A 21168-nucleotide genomic window follows, 5' to 3' on the forward strand; every position below is an offset into this window, starting at 1 on the left:
CAGGAGCTTGGCTGATGAGCCTTTGTGTGCACACACGGGTGTGACACGGCTGATGAGCCTCTGTGTGCACACACAGGTGTGACATATTTACACCTGGAACTCACGGCAGCCTGTGCAATACTCAGGGAGTATCATCAGACTGATGTCAAATTGAACTTTAAGGCTCTCAGGTACTTAATACCTATGTGTATTGGAATTAACTAGACCTATTGATAAGCCCATGGAGTTTTGAATCTTTTCCATGTTGTACTGAAATAAGACAGAAAAGACTGTGAAAGTCTGAGCTTGGAAATGCTCTAGGATTGGAAAGTTTTTCCACACCACATGATATCTAACATGTGGGGAATCCTGCACACTTGACCTCATCTGGTGAGTCAGAGCCAGACTGTGGTCACTCTGGCAACACTAGGCAATATGACCTTCAGGTGACACCTGTAATTTGCATATGAAACATAACGGAATATTTTATTTTTGCATTGCCATGACCACAGTATTTCATTATGTACATACAAATGCTCAAAAACTTGAACAAATTTCAAAGCAGAAGTAGTCGTAGTTCCAAACGTTTTGAATAAAGGGTACTCAACCTGCTTTCTGTTTTTGGAAACTACTAGAAAATATATTGCAGAAATGGAACTCTTTTGTAAAAGGAAGGGGCAGGGAGATAGATACATTAGTGGGTAAAGTGCATGTTATGCAAGCATTAAGACTTGAGTTCGGATCCCCAGCACCCATCTAAGAAAGCAGATGGAGTGTCATGGGCCTGCAATCCCAGGTCTGGGGATGACAGGAACAGAGATAGGGGGATCCTGAGCCTTCTGGTCTAGCTGAATCAGTGAACTCTGAGTTCTATGGAAAACTGTGTCTCAAAAACAGAGCAAAGAAGCGATTGTGGAAGATACCCAGAGTCAGTCACTGACCACCATACATAACTGCACAGGCAAGCATACCTGAACATATGCACATGCACACATACAACACACACACACTATACACACACACTACACACACACACTATACACACACACACACTACTCACACACACACACCACACATACACACACACCACACACACATACTACACACACACACACACACTACACACACACACACACACACACACACTTAAAAGAACATTTTAAAAAAGATTTACTTATCTACTATGCATACAGTTTTCTGCCTGTAGGCCTGAAGAGGGCATCAGATCACATTATAGATGGTCGTGAACCACCATGTGGTTGCTGGGAATTGAACTCAGGACCTCTGGAAGGGTAGCCGGAGCTCTTAACCTCTAAGCCATCTCTTCAGTCCTTAAAAGAACATTTAACAGTTTGATTGGGATACAACTTGGTGATTTCAGAATCCACCCATTGTCTGTGTACAATCTAGTAGGCTTTAACACATTCAGAATGGTAAAACCACCAATGCTACCATCCAACTCCACAACACTCATTTGAACAACATGAAGTACCCCATCTGTTGGCAGCCCACTCACTGTCTTTGTTTTTTCAACATCTGCTTCCTGTTCCCATGGCTCTGTCTGTTCTCATAAACGCAACTATCATTTGTGGCCCTTTGTAGCTGGCTTCTTTACCATAGCATCATAATTGTGAGAATCAGCCATGTTACCACATGTATAAACTTCTTATTGAATACGAATTTCCTTTATGGCTAAGCTCGGCCTATTTGTTGCCTGAATAGCTTGAGAAGGATAAAGCTCCATTTTGTCTCCTGGATATCACCACAGCTCATATGTGCTTTTCAAAATAGTCATACCTTGGCCTAGCAGGCTAGCTATGGCTAATGGTACCTTTCTTTTACCAGGGAAGAACACTGAAGAGTGGGCTAGGAACTTAAAGCTGGAAGACTTTGAGCTGTTGTGCCTTGATGACACCCGGAAGCCTGTGACTGAGGCTAAGAACTGCCACCTAGCCATAGCCCCAAACCATGCTGTCGTGTCTCGGACAGACAAGGTGGAAGTCCTTCGGCAGGTGCTGCTTGACCAACAGGTATGGACCAGCAGGGCTCCCAGCATGTTCTTCACTGCATGGGCTCCTACAGGGAGGTGGTTCATCCATTCAGACCTTTCTTTCTAGCCCTTCTGCTTGCTCTATGGGGATAGCATTTGCTCCGTGCTGTGAGCCTTTCTAGGAACCAACTAGACTTCTGCCTGGATTCTCTGCTCCCAGACTTGAACTTTCCAACCTCTCCCTCCTGCTGTTTCCTCTAGTGACTCAGAGAGAGGAATGAACAGTGGCTAGGACAAAGGCTGTGAAGCACAAATCCAGAGTGTGTTGCATGTGTAGGAGACACGAGGTCTTTGTGCTCACAGATAAATATGAGGAAAAGCAGGATTATTGAACATGCAGCGTTGTCTCTTCAAGGAAGAGATGCATGACCTGTTTCTGCCAAGAAGGCTGGGAACAGGTGTGGTTAACAGCTTGGCAACTTCCGCACTATCTGTATGACCCAGCCACTCTGGATGCCAGACTATATGCCTGCCTCAGTCAGTCTGTAACATTATCCTCTCTGAGCCTCTTGTCCCCGGAGCCTGGTTTTATAGAACCCATCTTTATGGAAGATGCCTTGTACTTTACAAGAGTTATTCACATAATCGTGTCTTAAGCTTTGTTGTATTCACAGGGCTGAGTTATCACCAGGAACCTTGTTTTCCCCTTAAATTGCACTGTGCTTAAATATGCCTGAAACAGACTACCTGGTGTCAGGGGTTTGAAGTTTGACCCAACACTGGCTACTGAGTTGTGTTGAACCAAACTTCCTTCTTGCCTCTTGTGAATTGATACAGTGCGGGCCCTGGTGTTTGTAGGGAACCCCACACTGGTGGATTTAGGGATGACTGAGTTCTAGTGTTCCCTTTTCTAGTCTCTATTTTCCCATCATGGCATGCTGGTTCTGGGTACACTTTTGAGGCCAACAGCCCTGGTAAGGAGAAGGGACTGCAGCCGAGAGAGATTGAGTGCCCTGCGGTGGCCCAGTTCACAGAAACACGGGAATTTTCAAACTACCCCTCTGGACAGCTGGACACTAGAATGTTCTAGATGACCAGCTTTCAGGGGAGAACCCCAAAAATCTTCATCTGACCTCTAATCACCAGCAAGAAGTTCCACAGGAAGTGATAACAGATTTAGTAAGAGGAAAGATACGGGAGGCAAGGTCAGAAGTGGTGTGAGGCTCCGGCCCTGACTGAAGTGGGCACACTGCCAGGGGGAGCATAATGCGGGGAGCACGGCACTGGGAGCACAGTGCTGGGAGCACGGTGCTGGGAAGAGTCATCCCAGGCAGGGAAAAGAACACTGCTGCTTTTTAGTCTGCTGTTTACCCAAAATGGAGGGACCCTTATCACTCCTTCCCCCCCCACCCAACTCTCTGACTACTCACAGACAGTCCACTCTCTTGACACAGGCTCAGTTTGGGAGAAATGGACAGAGGTGCCCAGGAGAGTTTTGCCTGTTCCAGTCTAGAACCAAAAACCTTCTGTTCAATGACAACACTGAGTGTCTGGCCAAGATCCCCGGCAAAACCACATCAGAGAAGTATTTGGGAAAGGAGTACGTCACGGCGACCGAGCGCCTGAAGCAGTGCTCCAGCTCCCGTGAGTGGGTTCTGGATACAATTGCCAGGGAACCAACATGGGAGAAGATCTGGGTTCAGAGGCTAAAATGTGTGGAGAAGTGCAGGTTCTTAAAAACCTTAAAATGTAGAGCCAAAGAGATGGCTCAGAGGGTAAGAGACCAACTGCTCTTCCAGATGACCCCGGTTCAGTCCCGAGCAACTGTCCATCTGGCAGCTCACAGCTGTCTGTAACTCCGGTTCCAGGGAATCGGATACTTCTTCTGGCCTCTGTAGGCACCAGGCCGGCATGTAGTCATCAGACATCCGGGCAGGCAAAGTATTCACACACATGACACAGGAAGTTCACATGTAGGAAAGTATATTGATCATAATTTCATTCTTGAAAACTGTTTGGAAGAGTGGCTGGTGATGTCTCTCAGTTAGTAGATTATTTGCCTCACATGCACAAAGCCCTGGGTTCAGCCTCTAGCATGGCATAAACTGTGTGTAGTGGTGCACACCTGTAATCCCAGAACTTGAGAGGCAGAAGCAGGAGAATCAGGTGTCTACATATGGAGATTGAAACCAGCCTGAGGTACATAAAACCCTATCTCAAAAAAAAAAAAAAAAGAAATTCAAATACCTGTTACACACACACACACACACACACACACACACACACTCACATATACACACAAGAATACATACAGATTGCTAAAAGGCTTTCAGGAGCAACCCTCAAGCATCCCCATGCATCGATAGCCTGTGCACAGTAGCCCCTCGAATCCCTACATCTGGTGGTCCCTACTCTGAGACATAGAGGTATGGCAGATGCTGTGGTCCAGGAGTCAGAGCAGGCCCAGAACCTCTTCGTCAGTTATTCTCAGCTTAGGACAATTTTATCTCCAAAGCAGACATTTGGTCATGCCTAGAAACACCTTTGATGACCACAGTTTAGTAAGTGCTTCTGGTAGCAGGCAGTAGAGGCTGGGGTTCTTAGCAAGCAATGCATAGGATACCACAGCCTGCAAAAAATGGATTGTCAGGTTCCCTGTGCTGGTGGACCTGAGATGAGGAGCCATGATCTGCATTGAGCAACATCTCAGGCTGTTGTGGGTATGGTCCACCCTTGGTGACCCAGGGCTATTGATGAACCTGTGAACAGAAGACACAGGTGCAGAGGCCATGTGCCTGAGGACAGAGCTGTCTGCCCATGCTCTTCCAGCTCGTGGTGGAGTGGCTCACACAAGGCAGGCGCTCGGCCAGTATTTGCAGATGAAGGGTAAGCGAACAGATCAGCCTTCATCGTGCACCATTCAGGAGCCAGAGGCTCAGTGTCTTGTGAACTTGAGCGGTGTGAGTCACGTGACCCTCAAGTCAGAGCAGGGAGATGCTGTGGCCCAGGAGGCCACAGTTGCTACAAGAGGTGGTAGGAAACACGTGGACGGACGAGGCAAGCCCTGACTCACGATGGCAGGACAGGGGCTTAGACGCTGTGTTTGAAACCTCCTTGATTTATAGATTTTGGGGAAAATCTGTGTCTGAATGACCTGCTTTTTGTGTCCCACAGCACTCCTGGAAGCCTGCGCTTTTCTTACCCAGTGAAAACACAGAGAGAACCTTCCCAGGAAGCCTCATGCCTGATCCATGGTCCGTCGGGTCTCCTAACTCCCTGCTGTCACTTTAGGTAGAAATAAAATGAAGTAGTGTTGTGTTTCTCATCAAATGAGGTGTCACTCACTCATTGCTCCTTGAATTTTACATGGCAATCCTGTGTCTGACCACTTGCCTGCACACTTGGACTTGCTTTTGGAGATCCAGCCCTTCCTTTAGCCTGAAGTTTCAGACATGATGCCCATTGACCTGGAGTCTGGGGACAACCATGTGATGTTTCTGTCCCCAGGGGATCTGGTTTCTTCACATAGAGATCACAGTACATGTGCATATATGTGCCCAAGATCATGTGTGCGTATGGGTGACCATGTATACTTCAGCATAAGTTTGCATATGACTGTGTGCACTCCTTGCACTAATGTTTGCATAGGACTGTGTACTCCTTCCACTAATGCTTATGCATGTGTGTGCACATGCGTGTGAAAGCCAGAGGACAATCTGGAATGTCACCATTCACCTTTTTTTAAAATTAATTTTATTTATTTACATCCCAGCCCCCCTTCCTGCCCCCCCCCAGTTCTTCACCCCATTTCCCCTTCTTTTGCCTCCGAAAGGGTGCTGCCCCTCCCTGAGGCCCCTCCCTGAGGCCCCTCCCTGAGGCCTCTCTCTCTCTCTCTCTCTCTCTCTCTCTCTCTCTCTCTGCTGCCTGGTTGGTTGTTCTGTTTCTGGGAACTCCCTGGGGTATGGGTTAGTTGAGGCTGCTAGTCTTCCTGTGGGGTCACCCACCCCTTCAGCTTCTTCAGTTCTTCTCCTAGTTCCTCCACAGGGGTCCCAACTTCAGTCCATGGTTGGGTGAAAGTGCCTGCCTCTGTTTCAGTCAGCTGCAGGTCGGGCCTCTCAGAGGACAGCCAAGCTAGGCTCCTGTCTGTAAGCACAACATAGCATCAGTAATAGTGTCAGGCCTTGAAGCCCTGCCATGATATGGGGTCACAGTTGGGCCAGTCATTGGACCACCTTTTCTTCAGTCTCTTGTCCATTTTTGTCCCTGCAGTTCTTTTAGATGGGAACAATTCTGGGTCAGAAATTTTGACTGTGGGTTGGTAACCTTTGTCCCTCCACTTGGGGTCCTGTTTATTTACTGGGGATGGACTCTGTGAGTTCCCTCTCCCTATTGTTGGGCATTTTGGCTAAGGAGTCTCACCTCCCAGGTCTCTGGAACTTTCTAGAGGGTTTCCCCATCTCCCACCCCCAAAGGCTGCATTTTGCCATTCATTCTCCTGGCCCTCTGGGCTTCTCTCCTGTTCCCTCTCCCATACTTGATGTTGTTCCCCTTTTCCCCTCTCCCTCCCCCTGCCACCCAGGTCCCTTCCTCTCTCTGCTTCCGGTGTCCACCTATTTTTTTTAAAAAAGAAGGTGTCCTAGTTTGCTTTCTACAGCTGTGTGATAAACACTGTGACCTAAAGCAACTTGAAGAGGGAAGAATTTATGTCTTACAGCTGTGGTCCACTGTAAGGGGAAACAGGGGGCAGGGACCTGGAGACCTAGGCCATGGGGGAGTGCTTGCTGCTCACTAGCTAGCTTGCTCAGCTTCCTTCCTTTCTTTCCTTCCTCCTTCCTCTCTTCTCTCTCTCTTTCTTTCTTGATTTTACAGGACAAGGTTTCTCTGTGTAGCCCTGTCTGGCTGTCCTATTGACCAGGCTGGCCCCAAATTACTGCCGGGGTTAAAGGCATATGCCACCTGCCACCCCCTCAACTTGTCTTCTTATAGTCCCCAGGACCACCTGCAGAGGCGGCGCTGCCCACAGTGGGCTGGGACCTCTCCATCAATCATTAATTAAGACCATGCCCTCACAGACATGCCTACAGGCAATCTTATAGAAGCATTTTCTCAATTAAGGTTCCCTCTTCCTAAATGACTTTAGTTTGTGTCAAGTTGACAAAAGAGGTAGGCAGCACACAGGGTCTCTACCTTGGCCTGGAACTTGGCAAATAAGCTAGGTAGGCTGGGTGGTGTGCCCCAAGTCTCCCCTGTTTCTGCCTCTCCAGCAGTAGGATTGCAGATATGAGCCACTGCTCCTGGATTTTAAAATATGGGTTCTGGGTAATGTGTGTATAAAAAGATAGTGAGAAGGGATGTTTGGTGGATGTGTGGTGAGGTGTGGCGGGCCCTTGCTGAGGCATCCCTTCCCCCTGTGGGTCCAGCCACAGGACAGTATTGTATAGAATAGTTTATTCAGGGCATGGGGAGGGGAGCAAGAGGGTAGTAGAGACAGAGAAAGGCAGAGAGAGAGAGAGAGAGAGAGAGAGAGAGAGAGAGAGAGAGAGAGAGAGAGCAGGAGCAGGAAGGCAAGAGCAAGAGAGAGGAGGGGGCAAGCAGCACCTTCTATAGTGAGTCAGGCCTACCTGGCTGTTGCCAGGTAACTGTGGAGTGAGCTTAAACAGAAGGCTAACACTGCTGATCAAGCTCAGGCCCTTATGCTTGCAAGGTGAACACTTTTCCCAACCTCCTGGTCACTATTCCCCTACCCATTTGCTCTAGCGAGCTCTTCACAGCAGTCCAACGAACCAGTAATCCTGCTCCATTGTAATGCATTTACCTATTGTTGCCATTGTTAACAACAATGGACAGCTCTGCAGATCTTCTAGAATTTTCAGAAAAGGGCCAATAATTTGGGGACCAAAATTCATTCTTTCTTCCTTCCTTTTTTTATTTTTTTTTAAATTTGCTATGCTGAATTAGGGCTAGATACTTTGTTCATCTTCACTAACCTGAGAAGTCTATTTGATGAGAAACATTTGATGATAGAGTTTAATGCTCACAAGTGTAGAACAAAACAAAACCAACCCCCCACAAACCTTCTTGAATAAACCAGACACTAAAGTGAAATTAAAGACCCATCAGTGAGCTGGGTGTAGTGGCGCACAACTTTAACCCCCAGCACTCGGGAGGCAGAGGCAGGAGGATCTCTGTGAGTTCGAGGCCAGTCTTGTCTGCAGAGTGAGTTTCAGGACAGCCAGGGCTACATAGTGAGAACCTGTTTTGAGAAACGAAGCTAAACTAAACAACAAAACTAAATAACAAGAAAAAAAGACCCAGCAGAGACATTGCTTTCCCCGGTTGAAATGGACCTAGTGTCATCTGCTCCTGAGAGATGGAGGAGCAGATGACCCCTACATAAAAACCCCAGTGGGCTGACCAACCAAGACTGCATTCCTCTTGTCTCTGTGTCCACCAGGGGTCAGTGGCGGCTCTGCCATTTGTCCCCCTGGGTCTTAACCCAGGATGAAATAGAAACCTTCATTTGGGATATGCTAGATGTATCACATGGGAAGTGAAAAAGAAATGGTGGTGCCAGACAGTAACTCTAGGTTCTATTTTCCCTGTTATTTCAATGCCATATAAAGCCACATGTCACAGTGTTAATGAAATCTCCAGCAGGACACTCTATCTCCCCTTCATTTCTGGACCAGAAGCAAAACCTTTAGTTATTTCACTTTCAAGGCTCTCCTCTGCCCCTGCTGTGGTTAGAGTAAGACATGAGCCCATAGGTTCATGTAGTTAAACATGTGGGCCCAGCCACAGCAGTCTTTTGGAAAGCTGTAGAGTTTTTTCGGAAGTGGAATGTTGCTGGAGGAAGTGGGTCACTGGGGTTTGGTAGCCTGGTCCCACGTAGCCCAGCTCCACTTCCTGTCTGTCTTCTGGTTTCTGGTCTTTCAAGAGTTGAGGCGGAGTCCGGGCTGCACACTGCTGCTACCACAGAGCAGCCAGCCCCATCTCTACTTCTCCATGACGGGCTGGAACTATAAGCCAGAGCAAACCCTTCTCCCTCCAAGTTGCTTTTTCTCAGGTGTTTGGTCAGAGCAACGGGAAAAGTAACTAAGGAGATGGCGAGACGGCTTAGTTGTTAAGTCATGTCTGCTCTTCCAGGGGGTCCAGATTTGGCTCCCAATATCTGTAACTTTAGTTCCAGGGGATCTGACACCTCTGGCTTCCACAGGCACCTACACATATGTCCACGGAAAGACAGAAAAAAATTAAATATTTTAAACTTTTAAAAAATTGTTATATGTATGAATGTTTTTCATACATTTATGTCTGTGTACCACGTGCATGCCTGGTACCCTTGGAGGCCAGAAGGCAGTGTCAGATCCCTTCTAACTGGAGTTACGGATGGTTATGAAGCACCATGTGAATTCTGAAAATTGAACCTGAGAACTTTGTAAGAGTCTTAAGTGCTCTTAACCACTAAGAAGTCTTTCCAATCCAATATATATGTTTATGTATATGTGTATATATACACACATATATATGTATATGTATATATCTACACACATATACATAAACACACTTATATGCATGTGTGTATATACATATACTGTACATGTATATATGTATAAATATAGCTATACATATACATACACACATATATAAACATGTGTTTGTATATGTACATGTATATACACATATATTTACTTATATATGTACACATTCACATATTATATATTTACAAAGGTAACTGAGCTGGAGTCGTGGCTTAGTACCTGTGTTGGACAGTTAACAGCCATGTGTAACTCCAGCTCCAGGGGGGTTCAGTGCCCTGGAGCCTCAGCAGCCACCTGCATGGAGGATATTAGCAAATCAACAGCCTCAGCTGTGGGCATGAACGTCACCCTGCTCCTCACACTGAAAGACATAGTACTGCTGGCTTCCAGTGCCACACTCCGAAATAGATTCTTAAAAGTGACTCAAGGGAGAGGAGGAGGTGAGTGGAAATCTCAGAAGCCGTGTCTGAATGGTCGGGTGGCGTTAGGAAGTTTGTCAGAACTGGTGGCTGTTAGGGAAGCATCTTGAGAGGCCACGCTTCTCGAGAAAGGTAAGGCCGAGAGTTCAGAGCCAAACAGCACCGACTCCTTGGCGACGTGGATGGGGCGACTGGCAGCTGACTGCATGGGAGAGGCGGACGTGTCGAGTTGGACGAGGGGCGCGTGCTTGGAGATGACAGATGGGCTCCAGGAGCACAGCGTCTCCAGGAAAGGATGGTTGTGGAGACCGTGTCTGACCATGGTACCTATGAAGTCCTTTTATTTATTTTTTCTTGTTTGTTTGGTTTGGTTTGGTGTGGACTTTTCAAGACAGACTTTCTCTGTATAGCTCTGGGAGACCTGAAACTCACTCTGTAGACCGGGCTGACCTTGAACTCACAGATCTGCCTGCCTCTGCCTCTCAAGTGTTGCGATTGAAGGCGTGCGCCACCACTGCCTCTAATAGCATCGGCTAGGCTATGGAATGTAAGGATGGCCACCCTTTGTTGACATGCTTGTCCTTTCCTTTGGTAACAGTGATCCAGGAAAGTTGTCTGTCTAGGGCGAAGGCATGTGGAGAGAGGACAGGAACCCAACCTGAGAGGTAGCTGAGGGGAGAACCGGGAGGTGGTGGGGATGATGGTCAGGAGTATCATGGTTCTCCTGAGAGGTCCTGTTAAACAGGGATGATCCTTGAATATTATGGGATGTGGGGACTCTTGCCTAAGGTTGGGGAACATAGGAAAAGGGAAGAGGGAACCCATTCTCTTGGCTTCTTAAAATTTATGTCAGATCTTTGGCTTCAGAAACCCAAAACAAAGCATTGTTTTCTTGGTCTGTGATCCCACCTCCCACCCCTTATCTTAAATGTTGATTTTTAAAAAGAGCTTTATTAGGTTATCTGCACATCAGTAAAACAATCAAACAAGAAAAGAACTTTAAAAAAAAAAAAAGTCCCATTGCTTCCATTTCCTCTTTGTTGAACCGAAGGCGTTGTTTCCTGGTGGCCGGCTAACACTGGAAAATAGTCAACTGTCCAGATACAGTGCACTTCCACCCTCTATGAAGCAGGGGACAGAGGAAAGAGCAAACTACAGCCCAGAGCCACAGGGTGAGAACACATTCGCTCTCCTTCACAGACTAAGCTGGAAGAACCCAGGTCAAGTCCAGCCTTTCCCAGACCACCATCCCTCACCCATCTTCTACCTCTAGTTCACAGAGCTGTCTGGAGAAAGCCAGTAAAATCACAACTCTGGAGGCTTGTAATTTACCAGTCAGATTTATAACAATAAATTCTCAACTCACAAAATGCCCACTCAAAGAACTCAAAACTCAATTGATATTGATACAAGATTGTCCTGCATGACTCTATTGTTCTTCTATGATATTCATAGCTACCTGTGGCTATTTCAAGCCATGTGGATTCGGTTAGTCCTCTTCCTCCAGCTTTCTCTGTCCTTCCCTTGCCTGTCCCCTGTCTCTCTCTCTCTCTCTCTCTCTCTCTCTCTCTCTCTCTCTCTCTCTCTCTCTCTCTCAGCCCTGCCTTCCATTCCCATTACCCAATCACAGGCTTTAGCTTTATATTTCACTTGACCTCACCTGCATACAGACAGCAATCTACAAATCAGTGCTCCCCCATTGTCTCCAGTTCCAGATTCCTGCCTTGACTTCCCTTTGTGATAGACTGTAACCTGTAAGCCCAATAAACCCTCTCCTCCCCACCTTGCTTTTGGTCAGGATGTTTTCACACAGCACCGGAAAAGCAAATGTAACATAGGGGATTCTCCCCAGAAGTTCACTGGAGGACAGTTTTGCCTTAATGCACATTCACTCAAAACCAGTTCAGGCTTGATGAACTGACCCTCAACTAGGGTATTTGAGGAGTACCTTTAAATAGAAACTGTCCGGGCTGGTGAGATGGCTCAGTGGGTAAGAGCACCCGACTGTTCTTCCAAAGGTCTGGAGTTCAAATCCCAGCAACCACATGGTGGCTCATAACCATCCGTAACAAGTTCTGACGCCCTCTTCTGGAGTGTCTGAAGATAGCTACAGTGTACTTACATATAATAAATAAATAAATCTTTAAAAAAAAAAAAAGAAAAGAAACTGTCCGAATTTGATAGAGAAACATATCCCATTATTCAGAGAGGGGTGTGGGTGTGGCCTGATGAAGATGGGGTCTGCGGTTGTTAGGTGCATTGTTCAGAGAGAGGCATGTGTGCACAGCAAGTGCAGGTAAAGGAGCAAGGCTGCCAAGAGTGTTATTAAAAGGTAGGCATGCATCACCCAAACCAGGTGGAGTCCTGGGTTACTAAACCATTCCCTATGCTTCTCTACTTTACCCAACACACGGCAGAACAGTGCCACTATGCTGGGATAGTTCACAAGATGCCATTAGAGATATGGGAGAGCTCTGGGGCCTCTGTATAGTCTTCAGAGGTGTCCTTGTTACCTGGAGTTGTTACCTTCAGAATGTGAGTCCTGACAACCCCTAGCAAGCCACATTCAGTGTGGCAGTAGAGACAAGCTAGGACAATGGTGATGGGCAGAACCACATCCTAACCCAGATTGCCCCTCCACATGCTCAACCCAAAACCTTGTATGAGGACCCACAAAGACAAAAAAGGACATTGGTTCTCTTTGTTCTTCCCAACCAATGTGGCCACATTAAACATCTCTTTCTCTCTCTCTCCCTCTCCTTCTCCCTCTCCCTCTCTCCTGCTTTTTACCATTACTTGTTTATTTAATTGACTTTTTATTAGGGGTCTGTCAGGGCTCAGGCTCTGATCCAAATAAATCTGAGAACACAGTGACCACCCCTACTCAAGTCTATATTTGGGTCCTGGCATGAGGTTCAAGTTTAAATAGAGGGCAAGAGCTCTGTATAACTGAGCGACCTCGCCAAGTGCAGTCCCATGTGGATCATTGTCTCCAGTCCAGTCTGTCCTGCAAGGTGATCTAACAAGTGCTCAGAACCGTGTGAAATCTCTTCCCAGAAGACAAGACGCCTGCCCAGCTCCCCTTCTCTACCATGAGACTCCTGGGGAAATTCCAATTCTCTTCGTTTCAATCCTCTGATATCCAAGAGGTAGAGGCACGTGGTCTTCATCCCTGCTGGGATGTCTACACCCTTTCCTGGGAATGTGGGTCCCTTTCCTAGGCAGTGTGGTCTAGAGAGCTGGAAGGGTGGATTTCCGTGCCCAGACATGAGATCTGTCTTGTATGGCTGCCGTGGTAAGACTGAAGGCTGATGACTAGCCCATGCCTCAGCCTCACCTACCGCAATATTCTACAGTGACAGGACCTCTCACAGACAGGACCAACCAGAAGTTTCTTCCACTGGCAAATAACTTGCAAGCAAAAGAGAAGCACTGTATTTTTAACTACACTAGTCATTTTTCTGTTTGTTAGGTTTTTTTTTTTAATTATAGTATTTGTGGGAAATAGAAAAGCTAGTGCTATTTTTAATTTTGTTACATTTTTATTAGTGTGTGTACCCAAGCACAAATATAGAAGTCAGAGGACGACTTGGAGTTGGTTCTTTCCTTCCACCCTGTGGATCCAAGGACCCAAGTAGGGTCACCAGCCTAATGCTAAGCACCTGTATCTTCTGAGCCATGTCACTGGGCCTCAAGTGTGTTTATGCTTTTAGGAAACAGTCTACTTGGTCTAACACAGAAGAAAGGCCTTGTAGGTTCGGGTTTTGAGTACACCATACCATACCCACTCTTGATTCTCAGCATCTGTCTTCCTTGCAGCTCCCATTAGGGCTTCCAGATCTTTCCACTTTCTGAATTTTCATTCTGGAAATTCTGACAAGGCCATCCTTTGAGTTCATCCCTATCAGTAAGTATCAGAGAATGACGTGATTTCCCGAGACTTCTGTTTGACATGGAACAGAAGTGGTTAGAGAGGAGAGACCTTAAATCTGTGATGAGATGATATTCCTGAAATCCCCAAACCTCTTGCATACCTACTGAGATACTTTCTTCCTGAGTCTGTCTGTCTGTCTGCCTGCCTGTCTGTCTGTCTGTCTGTCTGTCTGTCTGTCTTACAACTGTATTCCTTGTAGAGTGCTATCCCTACTCTCCTCCTTAGTCAGTGGTAGAGATGGGGGGGTCCTCCCTCATGCTGCTTGATGGAAACCTGAGCAGCAGAGGACCCCAGGCTGCCCCAGAGACAGCCTACACTAATACACCAGAGGCCTCAGAGGCTTTCAAAAGCACCCATACTAGAATACAGTTGATGCAGAATAGATCACAGTGTTAGTGAAAACAGCATTTCCATCCCGATAATGAACACATCCACCAGGCTCCTCATTGCCATTGTGCCTTTTGTAATGAATCCCATATGCTTCCTATCTAAGCATCCGTAATAGCCATGGCTTCAGCCACTAAGGATTACATCGTGCTTTCTAAAATTTTATCCAAATGAAAACAAAAACTTAACACATTGGAAATTAGAATATATAACTGAGCAGAAGCTAGCTTTTGCTCCGCCTTTTAAGACTTCATGCATGAAGCCATGTGATTCCACATCTGCGGCTCTTTCTCCATCCATCTGTTGAGGGACCGGTAGATCAACAGCAGCTTACAGCCATATAAATACAGCTTCCGTGAAAGTCTGTGGATAAGTGTGTACAGGCTGTTTCCAATTTCAATTTTCTTAGGTAAACATTTAGAAGTGGAATGACTGGTAACTCTATATTTATCTTTTAAAGAAACTTTCATCTTGGGGCAATGGTGGCGCACGCCTTTGATCCCAGCACTCAGAAGGCAAAGGTAGGCGGATCTCTGAATTCAAGGCCAGCCTGGTCTAGAGAGTGAGTTCCAGGACAGCCAGGGCTAACAGAGAAACCCTGTCTCAGAAAACAAAGAAAAAAAATCTCTTTCTAAATTGGTTGTGTCATTTTATATTCCCACCAGCAATACACAAGAATTCCAATTTTAGTTCCTTCGAGACATTTAAAATGTGTGTGTGTATCTGCATGTGTATGTGTGCATGTGTATACATGTGTGTGCTTGTGTGCATGCATGTGTGAGTGTGTGTGAATATCTGTGTGTGTTTGTGTGTGTGTGTGTATGCATATGTGTGCATGTGTGTTTGCATGACTATGTGTGTTTGTGTGTGAATGTGTGTGCATGTGTATGTGTGTGCATGTGTGTGTGTGTTTCTGCATAAGCCAAAGCACATGTGTGGAGGTCAGAGGACAACTTTCAGAGCCATTTCTTTCCTCCCACCTTCATGTGGGTTCTGGGGACTGACTCAGCTCATGAGGCTTACACAGCAAAGGTCACCACACGCTTAGCCACCTCGCTGCCTGGCCTTCATTTCTTTTCCTTCCGCTATGATGGTGACTGACATTAACCTATGCCATGGGAGAACCCTTGGTCCTGGGATCCTTGGGACGATGCTCTAGTCCCACTCTTTGCCTGCCCATCTTGCCCAACTTAGTAGCCCCATTGTAGCTGTAAAAGAAGATCTGTGGCCACAAGCCCTCAGCCCTGGTAGAGTGCGGAGTCCAGCTCTGAACACTAACAAAGGACGAGGGGACACTCATAGATCTCTGGACTCTGAGACCTGTAACCCTGGGCAAAGAGCTAGCCTCCTGCTGTCTGGCAGGTGGCCCCTCCACCCCCAGTGTAACTCAGCTTCTAAAAGAAGTGGGAACTTATTTGTAGTCACAGGCTAACGAGGCCTGAGGGATGTGTTATATTTCAAAGGTCACAGTGCTCCTTCACTCTAACATTTCTAAATGGACTTTTACATCTGCTCTTGTTAACTTTCTAAGATACGGAGCCTTCATGATACAGACTCTGAGACCTCGGAGAACTCAAGGCCTGGAAGAATCAGAAAACCCTGAGTATTGTGAGTAGTCAAGAGAGTCCAGCAGGGTCCACAGGACCTTACCTTTGGCAGCCAGTGCCTCGCAGGACCTGCAGGAGCAAGTGCCTGGGAAATTGTTTCCATGCCAACGCTTGCTTCTAATTTAGAATACGCTCAAATTTGGCTTAGGGACTTTTTTTTTTTTTTTTAAGACAGGGTCTAATGGATCCAGGCTGACCTTGAACTAACTCTGCAGCCAAGGATGACCTCGAACTTCTCATCTTTTTGTGTCCACCTCTTGAGTTGAGCTGATATTAAGATGTGCATCACCAGGTGGTAGCACTCAGGAGACAGAGGCAGGCACATCTCTGAGTTCAAGGCTAGCCTGGACTACAAAGAGAGTTCCTGAACAGTCAAGGCTACGTAGAGAAACCCTGCCTTGAAAACCAAACCAAACCAAACCAAACCAAACCAAAACAGGCATGATCACACTAGGTATATGCCATGCTACAGATCAAAGCTGGGCTTGCGGGGCTGATGTTCTACCAACAGAACTATAATCCCAACCTTCAAGCTGTGCTTTAAAAATATATACTTATTGCATGTATTTTGATGAACAACAAAAAAATAAATAAATAAGAATTGAGGTTGGGGGGAGGTCGGGTTCTACTTGCATTTGTGAGACGTCTCCTGCCTCTGCCTCCTAGAGTACTGGGATGACGGACATGCCATCACCTCTGGCTGACAGTTACTAAAAGGCTGGCACACTTGGATAACTCACAGGCTCTGGGGCCAGTGATCTCTGAAGTTTACACATCAGTTTTACCATTTTATAGTTATGTAACTCTGGACAATTACCGAGCTTCAGTTTATGGACTGCACACCACCCACGCCCACACTGTGGACAAACGCTAAAGAGGAAGAGTGGAATTCACCTTTATAAATAACTTAGCCATGTGCCAGAGACAAATTCAATGCTTAGTAGTAAATGTTCATTAACCAGCCCCCTTTCCTCTTATATTCTACTTTTATACAAACATATAAAAATTACATAAAACAATGTGAAGAGACAAGGATGAGTGTTTATATTATATCCTGCCTTTGATGCAAATTACTGTACAGTTCAATGGGCCTGCCATGACCTTCCCTTGGCGGCCCTTCCTGAGAGTCTCCACTACTTTGATATGGGATATCATTGCACCGTGGGAACAGGCTGCGAAGGTATCTCGTAAAGGCCTTCCTGTCAAGGAGCAAATAGAGGAGCGGGTTGACGCAGCAGTGGGTGGTCGCTATGAGCTGTGTGATCTGAACACTTGCGTCCAGGCGGTAGCTGCTCTTCTCATCCTGCAGGGACAAGTGTTCCTGGAAAGCAGACAGGAAAAGCACGATATTGTAAGGCGCCCACATCAAAAGGAACAAGCCCGTTATGACAAGAGCGGGCTTGCGGAGGTCATACTGCCTCTCCCTGAAGTTCTGCCTCTTCCTCAGTTGCCTGTAGCAGATTATAAAAACCAGCAGAGGAAAAGCAAGTACCAAGATGATCATTTTTGACGTCAGAACGTACTTCCAGAGTGGCGCTTCGATTGGCAAGAAGTGAGGTTTGCCAAAGGCACATTTGTGTTTCTGTCTTTCCATCTGAGGTTCATAAAACACAGACTCGGGCAAAGAGAGTGCAGTAGCCATGACCCATGCCAGGACGCACACAACAATACCACCGGACACTGTCGTGAAGATGGAGGCCAGTCGCCCTTGGGAAAACACCTTGTATCCTTGCACAAGGAGGAGGATGTTGGAAAACACCTCGCTGTATAAGCCCGAGGAGTGGAGTCCGACAAGAACTTTACAGGTCCCGTTGCCAGGGCTTTCCCCGTGTGCAGCAGTATGGGCCCAGAACGGCAGGGGAAGCAGGAAACACAGGTTTGAAAGTGCCAGGTTTAGAAAGTAGATGTTCCCCAGATTCTTGAGTCCTTTGTATTTCACCAAAATAAACACCGCCAATATGTTGTCCAAGAGACCCACCGCAAACACGGTGCAGCAGAACCACAGCACCTGCTGAGCAGAGAAGAACTCAGGGGCCAGAACTTGGTCTGGCCCACTGTTGTCCAGGTCGTCCTCTAAGATGAAGACATCATATTCATCGTCCGGGGCCACTGTGTAGATATCCATCGGAGGCTGCCCTGTGGGGAAACCAGAGGTTATGATTCTCCTCCATACTACAGCCAAAGACTGAAAGTAAATATGCCCCCACTCCCCCAGAGGGGTGGCCGTACTCAATCTCCTCGTTAAGCACCCAGGGACCACACTGCTGATGTGACAGAAGCTGCCTGGCACAGAAAGAGTCAGGGACATTAAAGCCACTTAAGTTCATTTGTTGAAACGAGACTCTAAACGGGAGAGAGATTGGATCTAAGAAAACAAAGAGTTAAAAACAACCAGAGACTGGGTTAAGCTCTGAAGTTGGTGCCCGCCTACTTCCCAGATATTTAAAAAAAACGGTTTCTTACCTTGCTCACCGGCCAAAACAGCCTCGTTTGAGGCAGGCTGCTTGATAGTTTTCTCTCAAGGGATATAAACAGATGTTTGCAAAAGTGAAACTGCACTGGTCAAGCACGAGGACAAGCTGGCGAGATAAAGATAACCATTTGACTGAGTTCCCAAGGGTGGGGAAGGGTGCAGCCCCATGATCTACCATCCAGGGGGCTGTGGGAACAGTGGGGTCAGGGAAACAACATTTCCTCTGAACAGACTGGTCTTGACCCCGAGGAGCCAGAGAAGGCACTGTTTATTCCTCTGAGGCTCTCGCCTCCAGACACAGCTTTCAAGGGCCAGCTGGAATCAAGTTCTGAAAGCCTCTCTCAGGAGCTCCTGTCAGCCGCAGAGAAACTGAGAGGTTGTTTGCGTCTCTCCCTCTCCCGGGATCCCATGTTTGATTTCTCTGTACCTCTCAGCCAGCTTGTCCTCCAGGCTGCCTCGGATAAGGACACTAACTCACGCCTGCTTCCAGTGATAATCAGAGTGTGATGTCAGAAGCCGAGACGCACCGCCCCACCCCCCGGCTTCTGACATAAGTTCCTTGAGCAGATAACAGCTTCCAGAGCACAAAAGTGTCCATACTCACCAGAGAACATGGAAGCGAGTGGTATCAGGAGGGAAGGAGGTTGGGGACAGAGCTGGACAGAAGAGGAGCGTTGCTGAACGCCAAGTCTGGTGTGGGCATTCCTACGTCGGAAAGCAAAGAGTGTTGCAAGCAGCTGGAAGGAAGCAGTTGATGCTGGGACACTTGATGTAGCTGACCCCGCTCAGGGGGAAGTCCCGGGGGAAAGTCCTGTGTGAGGATGTGTGGGATATGGTCAGGTGGACTGTGAGGAAGGGAGACTTGGCTTCCGATGGAGAATGGGGATGAAGAAAGGAATTGGACAGTTGCCTGATCTTGGAGTGGTAGGGAGGGGGCGGGAGGAGAAAGATGCTGTTTAAAGATGGGTATTCCAAGAAGAAGAACAACTTCAAAGAGCTGGGAGTGGGGTGGGAGGGGGGAGTGTGTGTGAACTGCCCTCAGGCCCACAACTCTGTCTGACCTAATCTGGGGACTAGGCGATGTCTCTGATTTAGGCACATCCTTTGCATCATCTGCACGTGATTCGGAAAGTGTACCTATAAAAACAGAAATAGGTAATGAGGAGACCGATAAGAAAACATAGAAAGAAAAGAGCCCAGATAAACATGAGTGAGCATTAAGCCCCGAGCATCCCGGGAGCTAGGACAGAAAACGAAACTCACGCTGGAGAAGGGAGAACCCAGGATGGAGGAACTTCCGAATGAGGTCTCTCCTCCCCAGCAGGGGGCATCTATGAATGAGTGGGAATCTCCAGGCCCCAGGATGACCTGTCTACCCATGGACAGGGCTACAGTCCAGGGTCCCTGAGCTGTCACCTTCCTGAGATCTCGCCCTTCTGCAGCTAGATGTCCTGGAGCCACACCGTGACACCTGGCCTGTGAGTAAGCAAAGTGGCTCATAGTTCAGTCCTAGACAGGAGGCAGACTCACAAGCATTCACAGTGCTCATTAGATGCGTAGGGGGTGGGTGGGAGTAGGTACCTCAGTTGCTTTCTGTGCTCTGTGTTACCCCATGATGGTAAACTGAAATCTCTCGAGGAAAAGGACAGGTCTGTAAATTCAAGATCACTCCAACTTCTCTCTCAGTGGCCCTCACTTCCAGTATTGCTTGATTTCGGTCTGATTCCCAGCTTCTGCCTGTCCACATTCAGGCCATAGGATTTTTTTTCCAAATTAGCATACAAAAGAAAGTGTTTCATTATGGCATATTCATGCATGTGTGCCACTATTCTTTGTTCTTATTCATCCCCAACCCCATTACTCTGCCTATTTCCCTGTCCCTTCTTGTTGGTCGTCTTTCTACCCTGTGACTGTTTCTCCTTCTACTTTCATGTCACATGTATTCCATCATAACTTCTTTCTCTTGTTTCTTGCCTAAGATCCCTTCCTCCCCATCATGGACTCCTTTCTCATCTTATCAGTCTCAGTCTTTCTCTCTCTCTCTCTCTCTCTCTCTCTCTCTCTCTCTCTCTCTCTCTCTCTCTCTCTCTCTCTCTCTCTCTCTCTCTCTCTCTCTCCCCCTCTCTCCCTCTCTCTCCCCCTCTCTCTCTTTCAGACACACACATACACACTCAGACACATGCACACATGTGTATACATGTGCACACATATGCATGCACATACATGTGCACTCACATGTACATACACATGTGTGCATACACAGGCACAGTTACACATTTAGGTCTAGATTCCACCTAAAAGAGAAAATATGCAATGTGTATCCTTCTGGGTTTGGCTTATTTTACTTTACATCATGATTTTCAGTTTCAGTTTCCTTCAAATGTAATAGTTTTGATTTTCCTTTACTGCTGAAAGTACCTCTGAGGTCTGACATCATAGAGTTACTTGAGTACATAGGAGTGGTGCAGCTGGGTTTCATGGGAGTTCTGTTTTTAGTTTTGTTGTTGTTTGTCTGTTTTTGAGGAACTTCCACTCTGATGTTCATTTCTATTTTTTAACTTTTTGCCACTATTGGGGATTGAGCCTAGAACCACATGCACACTGGTCAAGTGATCTGTCCCTGAGTGACCGTTGTCACACTGATTTCCGTCATGGCTATGTCAGCGTACATAACCACTAGGAGTATAAGCTTCCTCTTTCCTCACATCCTCACCAGTCTTCGTTGTTGTCTTGAAGGCTATGGGAAAGAAGAAAGTACACTCCTGACCCAGAGGCCTGCGGGAAGCTTTGTCCTCTGTAAGCACATGGAGCACTGTCTTATCAGCTTTCCATCAGAGG

General features: G+C 47.0%; 2 protein-coding genes across 4 annotated transcripts in view; one reads left to right on the plus strand and one right to left on the minus strand.

The window, feature by feature from the left end:
* Ltf (lactotransferrin) overlaps positions 1 to 5299 on the plus strand; it is a 23779-nt gene extending 18480 nt beyond the window's left edge. The window contains exons 15-17 of the mRNA XM_021206604.1: positions 1825 to 2009; positions 3424 to 3613; positions 5144 to 5299. Coding sequence (XP_021062263.1) covers positions 1825 to 2009; positions 3424 to 3613; positions 5144 to 5178 — 410 coding nt within the window. The 3' untranslated portion in view covers positions 5179 to 5299. The remainder of the gene's footprint in view (positions 1 to 1824; positions 2010 to 3423; positions 3614 to 5143) is intronic.
* Positions 5300 to 16393: 11094 nt separating this feature from the next.
* On the minus strand, positions 16394 to 19100 carry Ccrl2 (C-C motif chemokine receptor like 2). 3 transcript variants are annotated; one of them, XM_021207727.2, is made up of 3 exons: positions 18935 to 19100; positions 18321 to 18436; positions 16394 to 17993 (listed from the first exon to the last, which is right to left on the minus strand). In XM_021207727.2, the coding sequence occupies exon 3, from the start codon at positions 17980 to 17982 to the stop codon at positions 16900 to 16902; it is 1083 nt and encodes a 360-aa protein (XP_021063386.1). In that variant the 5' UTR covers positions 17983 to 17993; positions 18321 to 18436; positions 18935 to 19100; the 3' UTR covers positions 16394 to 16899. The 3 variants fall into 3 exon arrangements, with proteins under 3 accessions (XP_021063386.1, XP_021063388.1, XP_021063387.1); XM_021207729.2 differs by lacking the exon at positions 18935 to 19100 and adding an exon at positions 18758 to 18808; XM_021207728.1 differs by lacking the exon at positions 18935 to 19100 and having other exon boundaries at positions 18321 to 18824.
* Between the last annotated feature and the right edge of the window lie 2068 nt (positions 19101 to 21168).

The sequence above is a fragment of the Mus pahari genome, chromosome 10 (assembly GCF_900095145.1).
Source record: "Mus pahari chromosome 10, PAHARI_EIJ_v1.1, whole genome shotgun sequence".
NCBI lineage: Eukaryota > Metazoa > Chordata > Mammalia > Rodentia > Muridae > Mus > Mus pahari.